The sequence below is a fragment of the Monodelphis domestica genome, chromosome 2, assembly GCF_027887165.1.
Source record: "Monodelphis domestica isolate mMonDom1 chromosome 2, mMonDom1.pri, whole genome shotgun sequence".
Classification (NCBI taxonomy): Eukaryota; Metazoa; Chordata; class Mammalia; order Didelphimorphia; family Didelphidae; genus Monodelphis; species Monodelphis domestica.
In genome coordinates this window covers 209,896,736-209,910,097 of record NC_077228.1, presented here as the reverse complement: position 1 = coordinate 209,910,097, position 13,362 = coordinate 209,896,736, and the positions used below count along the sequence as shown (strand labels likewise).

The 13,362-nt window shown below is 37.5% G+C and overlaps 1 protein-coding gene across 1 annotated transcript in view; it reads right to left on the bottom strand.

Moving 5' to 3' along the window:
- Positions 1-13,362, bottom strand: part of MAP3K3 (mitogen-activated protein kinase kinase kinase 3) — a 126,750-nt gene that overhangs the window by 36,227 nt on the left and 77,161 nt on the right. The window contains exon 7 of the mRNA XM_007482552.3: positions 12,024-12,144. Coding sequence (XP_007482614.1) covers positions 12,024-12,144 — 121 coding nt within the window. The remainder of the gene's footprint in view (positions 1-12,023; positions 12,145-13,362) is intronic.

Genomic DNA, 13,362 nt, shown 5'->3' with positions numbered 1-13,362 from the left:
ATTAGGATCTCTATAATCAATAGTGATATAGAACATTTTTTTAATATAATACTATTGTTTACTTTGATTTCTTCTTCCAAAAGCTGCCCATTCATATCCTTGGACCATTTTTTCAACTAGAGAATGACTCATTTTCTTATAGATTTGAATGAATTCTCTATATATTTGAGAAATGAGGCCTTTATCAGAGAAACTTGATATTAAAAACTTTTCTCCAGTTTTCTGCTTTCCTTATAAATTTGGCTGCTTGGATTTGTTCATGCAAAAACTTCTTAATTTAATGTAATCAAAGTTATCCATTTTACTTCTTGTAATGCTATTTTTTATTTTGTCATAAATTCTTCCCATATCCATAGATCTGAGAAATAAGATATTCTACAGTCCTCTAATTTACTTAGGATATCACCCTTTATGTCTAAATCATATTCCCATTTTGACCTTATTTGGTATAAGTTTTTTTGATAACAGTTTTTGATAAAAGTCTAGAGGTGAGAGGTAAAGGACATGTCCTTAATATTTTCTCAATGGAGCAAGTCCAGAGTTTCCAACTTCTGAAAAAGGATCATATACCAGAAGTTGCAAGAACTACAATGGCTCCATTGACTAAAAAAAACTTTAGCACAAATCTCCTCTAAACCAGTCCCAGATTTCCTCAGTATTGCCATGGCTTCCCCCAATATAATTTTTGGAATCTCAGCAGAAGCCCTATTCTAGCAAGAATATCAATCAATAAAGATGGCATAAATAAGAGCCTGGATCATATGGCAAAACAAACTCTAGTGAATAAATTATAATTGATAACCAAACCTAGATAATATTTTCTAAAACTCCCAAACCAGAATAAAAACATTAAAATGGTGCCCACCCTAAATTCAAAATGAATTTCATTGACAGAATAAGAGGGTTTGGCTACTTACACTGACAAAGAATTCCTTTTCCCTTGTCCAGTTTTACTTATCCCTTATCAAACTTCAGTTCTGGATTACACCTCTCATCTGATTCCTTTTGTCCTAATAACCTTCTGCTGAATGGAACCAGAAATATCACAGCTGAACTTGAATAGTTTCATAAAAAAGTCATATTATTAAGGACAGGTAGGTGGCTAATGGATGGAGAGTCAGGTCTGGAGATTGGGAGGTCCTTAGCTCCAACCTGAACTCAGACACTTCCTAGCTGTGTGACCCTGGGCAAATCATTTAGACTGTTACCTCTCTTCTGCCTTGGAACCAATTCATAGTATTGATTCTAAGATAGCAGGTATGGGTTTTAAAAAAAAGTCATTTTATCCAGCTTCAACTGGGCATTCATTTCAGCAAAGAAGTCCTTTCAAACTGGGCTAACTGATTCCCTATCTCACTCCTCATAAGTTCTATTCCAAAGCTTTTTTTTCTTACTGTCAAATCTGATGCTCTTTTCTCAGTTCTCATCCTTCTCAACCTATCTACTGCACTTAAAACTGTTGATCACTCCTCTTCTCCAGGACATTCTTTCCTCTTTGGATTTTTATGACACTGTTTTCTCCGGGCTTTAACCACTCCTCCTCAAGTCTCTGTTACTTCAGTTTGGTTTTGCTTTAGATCATCATTCATATCATATCTCCTAACCATAAACTCTCCATAGATCTGTTCTGGGCCCTCTTCTCTCTGTACAATCTCTCATGTTGACCATATCAACTTCATGGGTTTAATTATCATCTACAGGTAGCTGATTCCCAGATCTGTATATCTAGTCTGCTCTCTTGGCATCAGTCCTACATTACCAATTATCTAATGAACTTTTCAAACTGGGTGTCCCAGAAACTCACTGTGTCGAAAGATAAACATATTAATCTTTACCCAAACCAACCTCCAATGCTAAGCATTCACATTTCCATTGAAGTCACCCCCTTTCTATTTCCCAGGTTTATAACCTTAGTTATCCCAAATTCTTCACTCTTCTTTACCCCTCTTTATCATCCCTATTTTCTCATTAATCTTCTATCTCTTACTACTGGCTGTCTTAGTAAGAGCTAAGCAATTTTGGTTAAGTCATTTGCCCAGGGTCGCTCAGCCAGGAAGTGTCTGAGGCTATATTTGAACCCTCCTGTTTCTAGGTGTGGCTCTCTATCCACTGAGCTACCTAGATGTCCCTTGTAGACTAGCAAAACTGCTCATGTCTAACCTCATCCTTTGTTAGCTATCCTAAATCTCTCCTCTTTGGTGGCTAAAGTCCTTAAGAATGTTATCTATAATTGGTATCTTGACCTCCACTACTCCCATTCCCTTTTTAACTCTCTGCAATCTGACTACAACTAATCATTCAACTTTCTTAATTGCCAAATCTAAAGATCTTCTCAGTCCTCCTCCCATCTGACCTCTCTGCAGCTTCTCATGTTGGTGATCACCATCTTTTCCCACATACTGTCTTCTCTAGGACTTTATGACACTGCTTTCTCCTGGTTCTCATCCTAGCCAATTCCTTCTCTGTCTTTTCTGCTTGATCTTCATCCATATCACACTCAGCAATAGCTGAAATCCTCCAAGGCTCTGTCCTGGGCTCTCTTCTCTTCTCCTTGTTTACTATTTCACTTACTGATTTCACTAGCTCCCACTGATTCAACTATCATCTCTATGCATGTGAGTTTCAGACCTATTTGTCCAGCTCTACCCTATCTTGGCCTATCATCTCACATCTCCAAGTGCCTCTTAACTGTTGCCCTCTTCTTAACTTTCCTTCTTTATTGTTCTTCAGTCATTTCAATCATGTCCAAACTTTCCCACTAGTGTGAGTAAAATCACCATCTTTCCAGTCATTCAGGCCCACAATGTCAGTATCATCCTTGACTCCTCATTCTGTTAGTCCTGTTGAATTTTCCTTCATAATTTCTTTTGGAGATGTCCTCTTCTCTCCTTTGATGTTGCCACCACTTTGGCACAGGCTCTTCTCACCTCATAGCTGAACTAATGTAATAGCATCCTCTGTCTGGCCTGTTATAACCTGATTGTTTTATACCTTTTTCAGTTTTCCTATACCTTATTTCCTTCCACCCACTCTTTGATCCAGAGACACTGACCAAGAGGTGGCACAATAGAGAGAATGTTAGGCCTGGAGTCAAGAAGACCTAAATTCAAATCTGGCCTCAAGCACTCACTACTTACATGACCTTGGGCAAGTTACTTTTGCCTTTGTCTCAAGTTTCCTCAAATGTAACAGAGGGATAGGAACAAATAGAACCTCCCTCACAGGACGGTCATGAGGATCAAATGAGTTAATACTTATAAAAATCACTTAGCATAGTAATTGGAACTCAATAAATGCTATATAGATGCTAAATAGATGCTTATTCTCTTCCCATCCCCCACCTCCTTTGTACAGCACACTGGTATCTCCAGACTCCATGCATTGTCACCAGTTGTCCCTCATTTCTGGAATGCTTTCCTTCCTTATCTCTACCTCATAGCTTACTTCAAAGTCTCAGCTAAAATCTCATCTCCTACAAGAAGCCTTTTCTGATCCTCCTTCATGCTAATGCCTTCCTTCAAAGATTATCTGCAGTTTATTATCTATAAATAACACATACCTGCACATACATGTAGTTTGCACATACATAGCTGTTTTCATATTGTCTTTTCCACTAAGACAGTGAGCTACCTAAAGACAGGGATTGTTTTTGTTTTCCTTTGTGTCTCCAGAACTTTAGCACAATGCCTGGGACTTAGTACACACTTAAATAAGTAAATAAATAAGCACTTGTTGGTTTTACTTGACTTGGTATTAGTCACATCTCTTGCCTCTGCGATGCCTGACATCTCTTACTTCTATTCACACAGCTACCATTTACATCAAGTTTTCATCACCTCTTGCCTAGATTATTTCAACTGACTCCTGAATGGCTTCCCAGCCTCAAGTTTCTCCCCACACCATTATGTTCTCCACCCTATTGCCAAAGTGATTTTCCATGAGCTCAGATCTGATCAAACCCCTCCTCTACTCAGTCAGCTCCAGTGGTTTCCTATTGTCTCTAGGATAAAATGTAAAAGCTTCTGTTTACCTTGTGAAGCCTTATACAACTGGCCCCAATCTATTTTTACAACCTCACTGTACATTATTCCTCTACCAAAACTCTGTGATCCAGCCAAGCTGGCTTTCTCTGTTCCTTATACAACACTCCATCTTTTCATGTCTTTCCACTAGCCATCCTCTGGACCTAGAATGAATTCCTCCTGCCTAACAGAATCCCTTTTTTTCCTTCATGATGTAGATCCAATATTGTCAGTCTGCTAAAGCTTTTCTTGATCCTCTCCAACTGCGTTAGAAGTGCCCTCCCCTCCTAGATTATTGTGATTTGTAAATATTCTCTTGATATTTATTCGTAGATGTACTACTTATATCCTCAGAAAGTAAGCTTCCTGGGTATAGTGATAGTTTCTTTCATTGCACCATTAGCCTTAGTACTCCGAGCATAATACCTGGCTTGTAATATTCTGAACTCTTAATGAATGCTTGTTGATTGATTCATAGTTAATGACAAAATGATTACTGACAAAAATAGTAGATTTAGAGCTGGAAAGAACCTATTAAGTCCATCCAGTCTAATTCTTTCTTTTTTACAGCTGAGGAAAATGAAAGCCAACAAGATTAAATATGACCTAGGCAGTGAGTGAGTGGTCAAGTGGGAGTATGAACTTAGTTCCTGTGATACCAAGGACAGTATTCTTTCTATGGTACTGTCTTCTCTGAGTGCAGACTCAGGGTCACAGTCTTTTCTTCTCCAGATCTACATTATGATTGTGACTAGCAGAGTAACACTGATACAGTTCCCTAATGAGGTACCACAGGTGACCTCAGAATTTTAAGGGAGGATTTTCCCAAGAAGTTTAACAACAGGGTGATATGGAGGAGGAATTTGTGCTGTAAAAATGAGGTAGACCACAGATACATGACCAGCATCTCTCTCTAGTTATTAGACAGATGGCAACTGGATAACCAGGCTCCTTCCTTTTGAGCTGGAAGGCCAAGGGTCTAATGAGAACGTTCCAGGTATGTTCTATCTCTGGGGAAAGCCCTCTCTCCTAACTTTTGGTAGTGACAAAACAGGACCTCTGAAATGGAATGCCTGGATGATTGTGCTATGGAAAATACAAGCTTGAAGGACCCTAGAGGGCACTCAAATCCCAGGCTGGTTATTGCTTTCTAAGAGTTACAGAGAATTCTGTTGAAACTTCTCTTTTGGTTTGTAGTATCCCACTGGGGCTCACCATTATGATTAATTAATATTAGTTGAGCATAAGAATGGCCCTCTATCCTACACTATTCATTGTCCTATTTTCATCCCCTTCCTCACTAGCTCTTGACAGCTTACACACTTCTAACTAGTTCCTGTAGTTTCTGAAGTAGAGATAAACACAAAACTGAAAACACTCTCGAGCAATCTTGCCAACTCTTAGTTTTTCCATTAACTTCCTCTGATAGACATTGGGTTAGGGAGACTTCCTTTTCCTGTCCACAGATGTTGGCCTGTGTACAATAACCCCTGGCTCAATGCCTATCAGATAGTAGTTGGCTCTCTGCAAGCCACAACATGTATTGGAAAAAGTGAAAGTCCCTGACTGGAAATAAAAGCTCAAAAAACCTTTGCCATTTTCTCCCAGGTTCTCTTGGAGTTGAAGTATGAGCCTCACATGAGCCAATTCTGTCTCACTGCCTGTGGACAACCTATCTCTCTCTTAAAAGTCTAACTTTAATGCTATCTTTTATATAAAAATTTCCATTAGCATCCCAAGCAGAAAGATTCTCTACTGTCTGAACACCTATGGGATTTTATAGGATCATAAAGGATTCTCTGATAAATGTAGCCACTGAGTTCAGTGAATTTTTAGTTTTATCACTTACTGCCTAATATTATAAACATATGTATACTTGCTTTCCCTTCTCTACTAGACCAAAAGCTAGCTGATGGCAAGAATGATGCCTTATACAATTTTGTGTACTGCAGCAGTTAGCAGAATGCCTTCACTATTTCAATGGACCTGTGATTTCAATATGAGTATTCCCTCTCATTGGCACAGATTGCAAGCCAAGTTCTCATTCTGTGTAATCCTGATCAATGTTCCCTCTTTTGAAGATTTAACAGTGTGCTAGAAGTTACTTTACCAAGGTAAACTTAACAGTGTACAGAAGCCTTCTGCTTGGTCTTTTTACATTTGGAGAGTACAAATGCAGTGTTTGAGATGTCCATTAGTTATCTTAAAAAAAATTTTTTTAAACAAATGTTTGATTTTCTTTCTTACATTACTGCTGTTTCCCAATGACTTCCCTTCTCTTCCTCACTCCAACGAACTTTCCCTTGTAATGAAAAAGTATATCTAAATAAAACAAAATAATTCTTGTCTGTAGACCACTGCTGCAAATATGCTTTATCTCATTTGTGTTCAGTATGTATATCTCCATTGCCTTTTGGGTCACCAAGTTTTTACTTTTCAGGGATTATAGTTTCCAGATTTCTAGGAGCAACATCATCAAGAGGACAATAGTGTTAAAGAGATGGAATTGGTCAGGGAGCAACCTGGGATCATTGAAAGCACTACATAATTTCCTAAATGTAATCTAGCCCACTTTCCTGAATTTCTGGGTTCTCCTTGTCCTTCTGCAGATTTCTATCTATTCCAGATACTAACTCAAAGGACTATCCACCCAACTGCTTATCAGTCTGGACAACATAAATTCTTTATCCATTTACTTTTTCTAGCATAGCTTTTAAGGCCAAACTTTTGAGTAATTATGATCTCATTTAGGAGATTCTATATCAGCACAGCATTATCTGCAAACAAGAGCATCTAATGACCTTATGGTCTCTAGGAAATCTTTGACTCTGTATTAGACATCTCTTAAAGGAAAAAAAACCTTTGGCAAACACACATCTCCTTGTCTTATGTCTCACCTGATAATAATAACAGGAAATTCTGAACTCAGTGGCTGCATTTATCAAAGAATCCTTTATGATCCTATTTTGCAGAGATTTCTTGCTGAAGAAGAGTCTTTAAGGTTGTATTTTGCTCTAACAAGGTAAAAGCAATTTTTGTAAGGAACAAACAATGGTGTAATCCTGTATTTTTTAACATCTTTCAGACAATTATGTGAATGTGAAGATGTAAAATATTTCCTGCAAATGTTTCCCTATTACTTTCTCATATCTTCACCAAGGCTAACCACAAATCATTTGCAGCTCATTATTTTATAAAGATCAGAAAAGTAGATGTCCTTTCAGTTTCCTGTTTTTGGAAGTAGTAACATCTTTGATTTTTTGCTATTTTTTTAGTATATTCCCTTCACTAAACTATCTTGCAAAATTATCTTTCAATGCTTCAGAATTGTTATCTACCAAGATTTCCCTTGTATGTTCTTGGTTTGATCTAAAAGATCATCCTCATTTAGTTTTAAGGGCCATTTCTACTTCTTCAAATAATACAATAAGCATGAAGGTAGGTGTTAAAATGTATTGGTTCCACTATCATTAAAAATTAACATTGGTATATAAAAGTTGCTTTGTTTTCCAGTTATTCATTATCTTTCTGCCAGTTCAAGGCTCTGAGTGTTCTTTGGATGACCTGACAGCAGGGTTTTATGCCAAATTTTCTTTAACCTTGTTTTTAAACTCTAATTTTCACTATTTCATGATTATGCTCATGATCTTCCATTTTCCTCTATAGTCTTTCACAAATGAATTTTTATCTCAAACTGATAAGCCTTTTGATGAACTTGTCTTTCTACTTGACAAGAGAATCAACTATTTGCTGGTTGAGTTAGTCTCTGGTATTTTTTTGTTTCCTTAGGGATGTAACTGCATTATCTATTACTTCTTTCAAGGGTCTCCTCTTAAGACTATCTTCTCCCAAGATGACCTCTCCAGACAGAGGTGAGATATTGTCAATAATACTGTAGATGGACGAGGTTGGATTAAAAGGTCTCTGAGGTCCCTTTTAACTTTGGGATTATGACAGCCATTAAATTTCTGCAGGAAATGGTGACAGTCAATATTAAAAGGGAGAGATGTGTGCTAGATGGTAGTATTGTTTAGTGGATTTGGAACATGAATGGCTAGATTCAATGTATTTATAAAAGTCCACTTGGAAAGAGGTTCCAGATTTCTATCTTTGGCCCAGGGTTGGGTCAATTTCATCAGTGACTTGGATAAAAGCATACGTAGGATACTAAGTGTAAGATGGCATGGATACATGAAATGGCAGAGTCAGGATCACCAAAGAGCAATCCAGAACACTCAGTTAAATCTAATAAGGATAAATGCAAATTGTATACTTGTGTTCAAAAATTCAATTCAACTCAATAAACATTAAGTACATGTGCCAGGCCTGGACTAGGTGCTGGGACTATAATAAATAAGACAAATAAAAAGTCTTTATCTTTAGGAAGCTTATATTCTAAAAAGGGTTAAGTACATACAAAAAAGAATCTGAAAAGCAGGGGTGAGCAATGAAAGGACAAGATGTTCCTTGGAGTCAAAATCAAGTAAAAAAAAATTAACTTTGAGAATACAAGACAAGATGGGGAACATGGGTGCCTCAATGGGAAGACATGGGTTGTCCTGAGTTCAAATCTGGCCTTAGACCCCCTAGTTGCATGACCTTGGGAAAGTCGTTTAACCCCAATTGCTTAGCCCTTCCCATTTTTCTGCCTTAGAACCAATATTTAGTATTGATTCTAAGACAGAGTGTATGGGTTTAAAAAAAAATACTAGATGAGGGAAGAAAGACTAGATTGCGGTTTGTCTGAAAGATCTTTGGAGATTTTATTAGATTGTAGACTCAATATGAATCAAGAGGGTAAATATGGCAGCCAAAAATTTTTAATGTGCTCTTAGGCTATTTAATATAGATGAATAGTGTCCAGGAGTAAGGAAGTGATACTCTCCCTGCATAGGTTTAGTTTGGAAGCATTTTAGGAAGGTTGTTATCTCTGGTTTATCAGAAAAAAGGTGAATGGGATGTTATTTTTTTTTTTATTTATTAAGAATTTATTTTATTTATTAAGAATTTATTAAGGGATGATGAGATGCTTCAAAATCATACCTTATAAGTTGAAATAATGGGATGCTTATCCTAGAGAAGAGAGCCCTTGGTGGGACTTAATAACTGTCTTCAAATATTGAAGGCTGTCACCTGGAAGAGATATCAGACTTGTGCTGCATAGTCTCAGAGAGTAAAAGGAGGAGCAGTGGGCAAAAGTGGCAGAAAGATAGATTTAAGCTTGATATAAAGAGAAATTTCAAAATGAGATGCCTCACTCAAATGATGGGCTCCTCCTCAGTGGATATCTTCAAGGAAAGGCTGGGTTTCATTTGTTGTAGATGTTTATAGAGGGCTCTTATTAAGGTATGGGGAGGTCAGGCAGTCTCTGAGGTTTCTTCTAACTCTGAGACTCTGGTCATGTGGCTAGAATAAATTATAAGAAAGTGGACAGCCCTAGACCTATTCTGGAACCCATGAAACATAAAAAAGATTGAGCCATTAGGCCTTCAGCACATTGAGAATTTATGGGAAAACCCATACAAGAGTCACACAGGCTAAGAATATACATATTAGGATGCAATGTGTACCAGTGGAGACAGGACCCATAATGATAAGATCAAGGATCGCTTTAAGTATATTTTTACTTTTTTCATCTTTTATTTCTTAGCCAGTAGCTTGTTTTAATAGTTAAAGTGATCATAACAGTATTCAAAGTTTCTTCTCATTTTTAGTCTTTTTATGTGGTCTCCATCAAGTCCTCTTTGGCTGTATCTTCACATAATCTGAATGTAATCAATAATTCTAAGTTCCTGAAGGCTAAGTAAGAAGAACATAGCCTATGTCAAGTTTTGCCAAGTTAGAAAGTCTTTGGGCATATTCCCAGCATCAGCATGAATCTGCTGTCTGAGAAACCACTTAATTAGGTATAAAGAGACTTACTACCAAAATGACAGTCATTTAGGAACTGTTTTTTTTTTACAATGGTAAATCATACAACAAAGGAAATTTTTTAAATGGCTGTTAGCTCTATCTAGCTTTTTCAGTGACAGTGGAATGATCAAAACAGGGTAAAGAGTCCTAAGCATCGTAGTTTTTAAATTTATATATAAACATTAATTTAACTCTAAATATGGTGCTCTAAATATGAAGGCTTTGTCTAAGTACCAAAAAACTGAAATATCATTGGTTTGGCTGAATTATCATTGGGAGAATTGAACTACATTAATACTGATATTCCTAGGATAAATGAAATCAGAAAACAAAGAAGTTGCAGTTGAATTGAAAGAGAGCTCATAGGTTCTCCTTAGAGAAGCAAATAAAGGGATTGGAAATTTTGGTTTCATTGCACCTTCCAGACACAGTAAGGAACATCATTTCACAGGATACTTTGGATTTACCTCTGGCATATGCTATCTGTATGACTCTGGGTAAATCACTGAACCATATCATGGCTTAGACAATTCTCTTAACTCTATACATTGAAGAAAAAGTGCCAACCCGAATTGGTAGAGGAAAATTTTTATCTGAGAATTTCTCATAACAAAGAAAACACAAGACTGGTCCCAATCCCTAACATAGTTTTGTTAGCCTGCTTTATGGTGTTCATGATGAACGTAAGTGAAAAAAATCACTATGAGGATAACTAAAACTTATGAGATAACATCTGATTCTAGGGATAAAAAGATGTAGACTATGTGAAGAACTTGACAAAGAAACACCTTCAAACTAAGTCAATATATACCCTGATACTTAGTGATATCAATGCAAAGGTGGACATGATGAAGATAGTTAAAAATAATGTTGAAAAATGTAGTTCAGGCATAAGAAATGGAAAGAGGCCAAAGGTTTGTAGACTACTCAGAAGTCTCATACCAACACATTTCACAAATGGTTTAAGAAGAGAGTAAAAAGGTGCTAGTGACAAATACCTTAACCTTGAAGCAAAAGTATTTAGAAAGGAGTCTAAAGATGACTTGAAAAGGAACTAGAATGGTGGTACTTTCTTTGGAACAGTCTTGCTGAGAATACAATTACCAATTACCCACAAGCTTAAGGGAAAACTAATGTTCACATACAATCTTTCAGTCCAGCAACACTGTCAATGATTGTCTGAAGTAAAGAAAGTGCTAGATAAACTAAAGTTTAGTGACATACTTACTCTGCACCGTCCTCAGGAAGCATGCCACTTCTAGACAAGGTCAGCAACAGAACTATGGAGAAGCCCTCAAACTCATCTAAACACTGCTTTTCAGAAATCAACTGGGTGCCCTGGTGCTTTAGAAGAACTGGTGAGTTTCTTCTTCAAGCTACGCTATAGACAAGGCTAATATCTGAATCTAACTCTATGAGCAGTACTGGCTATAAGCTTTGTTTTGTTTTGTTTTTTAAACCCTTACCTTCTATCTTAGAATCAATACTAAGTATTGCTTCCAAGGTAGAAGAATGTTATGGGTTAGGGAACAGAGGTTAAGTGACTTGCCCAGGGTCACCCTGCTAGGAAGTGTCTGAGGCCAGATTTGAACTTAGGACCTCCTGTCTCTAGGCCTGGCTCTCAATCCACTGAGCCACCCTGCTGGCCCCAGCAGATCTCCTTTCTTGAGTGTTCAATGTGAAGAGCTTTAAGAACTTCATCTCTAAGCATTTTCCTTCAAGAAAGAGGAAGAAAGACATTCAAAGTTCCTAAATAATAATATATGGTCTGGAACCCAAATGTCCAGATTCCATCTCGTCTATGACAAGTACCAAAATCCTTCAAGGTGAGAACTGTTAGGAAATATAGTCAGTAAAATTATTGAGGGAATAAAATAGAAGAGGGGACAGGAGGGAAGAGAGAAGGCAAGAGAGATCAAGAGTAAAGAAAAGGAGGGACAAAAAAGCAGGGAACAGGGATGGTAAGAGAGGGTTAAGCTAGGAACAAGTGTCAGAAAAGTAGAAAAGAACAGAGAAAGAGAGAAAAGAAGGCAGAGGGATGGGAAAGAAAGAGAATAGAGAAGGTGGAGAAAAGAAAGAGCTACTTACTGACAGAGAGATGCCTGCTTCTGGGTTCCGGTGGCTGATAGATGGTATTTACATCCCCCATAGACTGAGAAGCTTTGATCCGGACCTGCTTGGGGACTCCAAGATGGGGAGAGGAACTGGTCTGAAAGGGTAAAAGGAAAAGATTGAAACAGGATTTTACAGAATAGAAAATGGAAGCTCACATTCTTCGTGATCTTAAGTGTCTCCACTCATAAAATAACCTTAATCCCCACCTCCCCCCTGTGAATTTTAAAATTATTCCACCCTAATCAGACTATTCTTTAGAAGATCTGATTTAGCTATTTCCTAATCAATAACAATGGAGATACTTGAATAACAGAATCAGGTCTTGGAAAATCCACATTCTCCACCCTACTCAGTTTAACAAGATTTTGAAAAGTCTGCATCAAACTCAAGATTCAATTATCTGAGGAGATGGCCTTCAACAGACATGTGCAAAAAAAGGACAGATCTCTGGGCTGTCCTAAGTCAAGCTAAGTCCTCATTGCTACAGATGAGACGCAGAAAAATGATGTAAAAATGTCCATATAAGGCACTTCAGTTTCTGCTTCTTTCTCTTTCCCTGGAGAAAGACTCTGGCTGGCAGTGTGCTAAGCATGGTGAGTTTGCCCTGGAGCTGATTTCAGGTTCGGGCATCTTAGCTAAGCTTCTTTGGAGGTCAAGCTGATTCTTTCCTCCTTCACACTCAAACCCTTACTTTCTAGATCTCCTATCTTCCTACCCGGTACTAGCCCCTTCCTTCCTTCTTCTTCTTAAAATCTTCTCTACTATATCAATTAAACCACCATAAAATTTGGCAACTGACTTGGGTATTTTATTATTTGGGATTTCCCTTGATGACCACTTAAATTTAGATTTTTTTCAGTCTCAACCATTATTTCACCCTTTACACCCCCCAAAAAACCTTGTTCCTCAGCTTTGGCACAGGTTCTGCTATTTGATGTGACCTAATGATGTCAATGGCACATGAGCACTGGTATATAACATTGCATTTTAAAAGATGAGAGAAAGATCTATAAAACCTTCACCAGCAAATGCTTCATAGGGCTTGAAGAGAAGAACAAAACTATTTGAACATCTAAGTTATCTGCCAGGCACTACAGAAAGCAGGAACCAAATTCCTAAAGAGCCACTCAAAATTACCTTCTTAGCCATAGTCACTCATTAATAGGACAGAAGGATCTCAATTGTGCCACACTACCAAGACCCACAGTTCAATCAGTTGAGGATCATACTTAATTACAGAGAAGGATTGTTTTAGGGATCATTATTCTTCAGTAGGCCAATGGGATAAGAACCTTGTCAGCGTCACTACTAC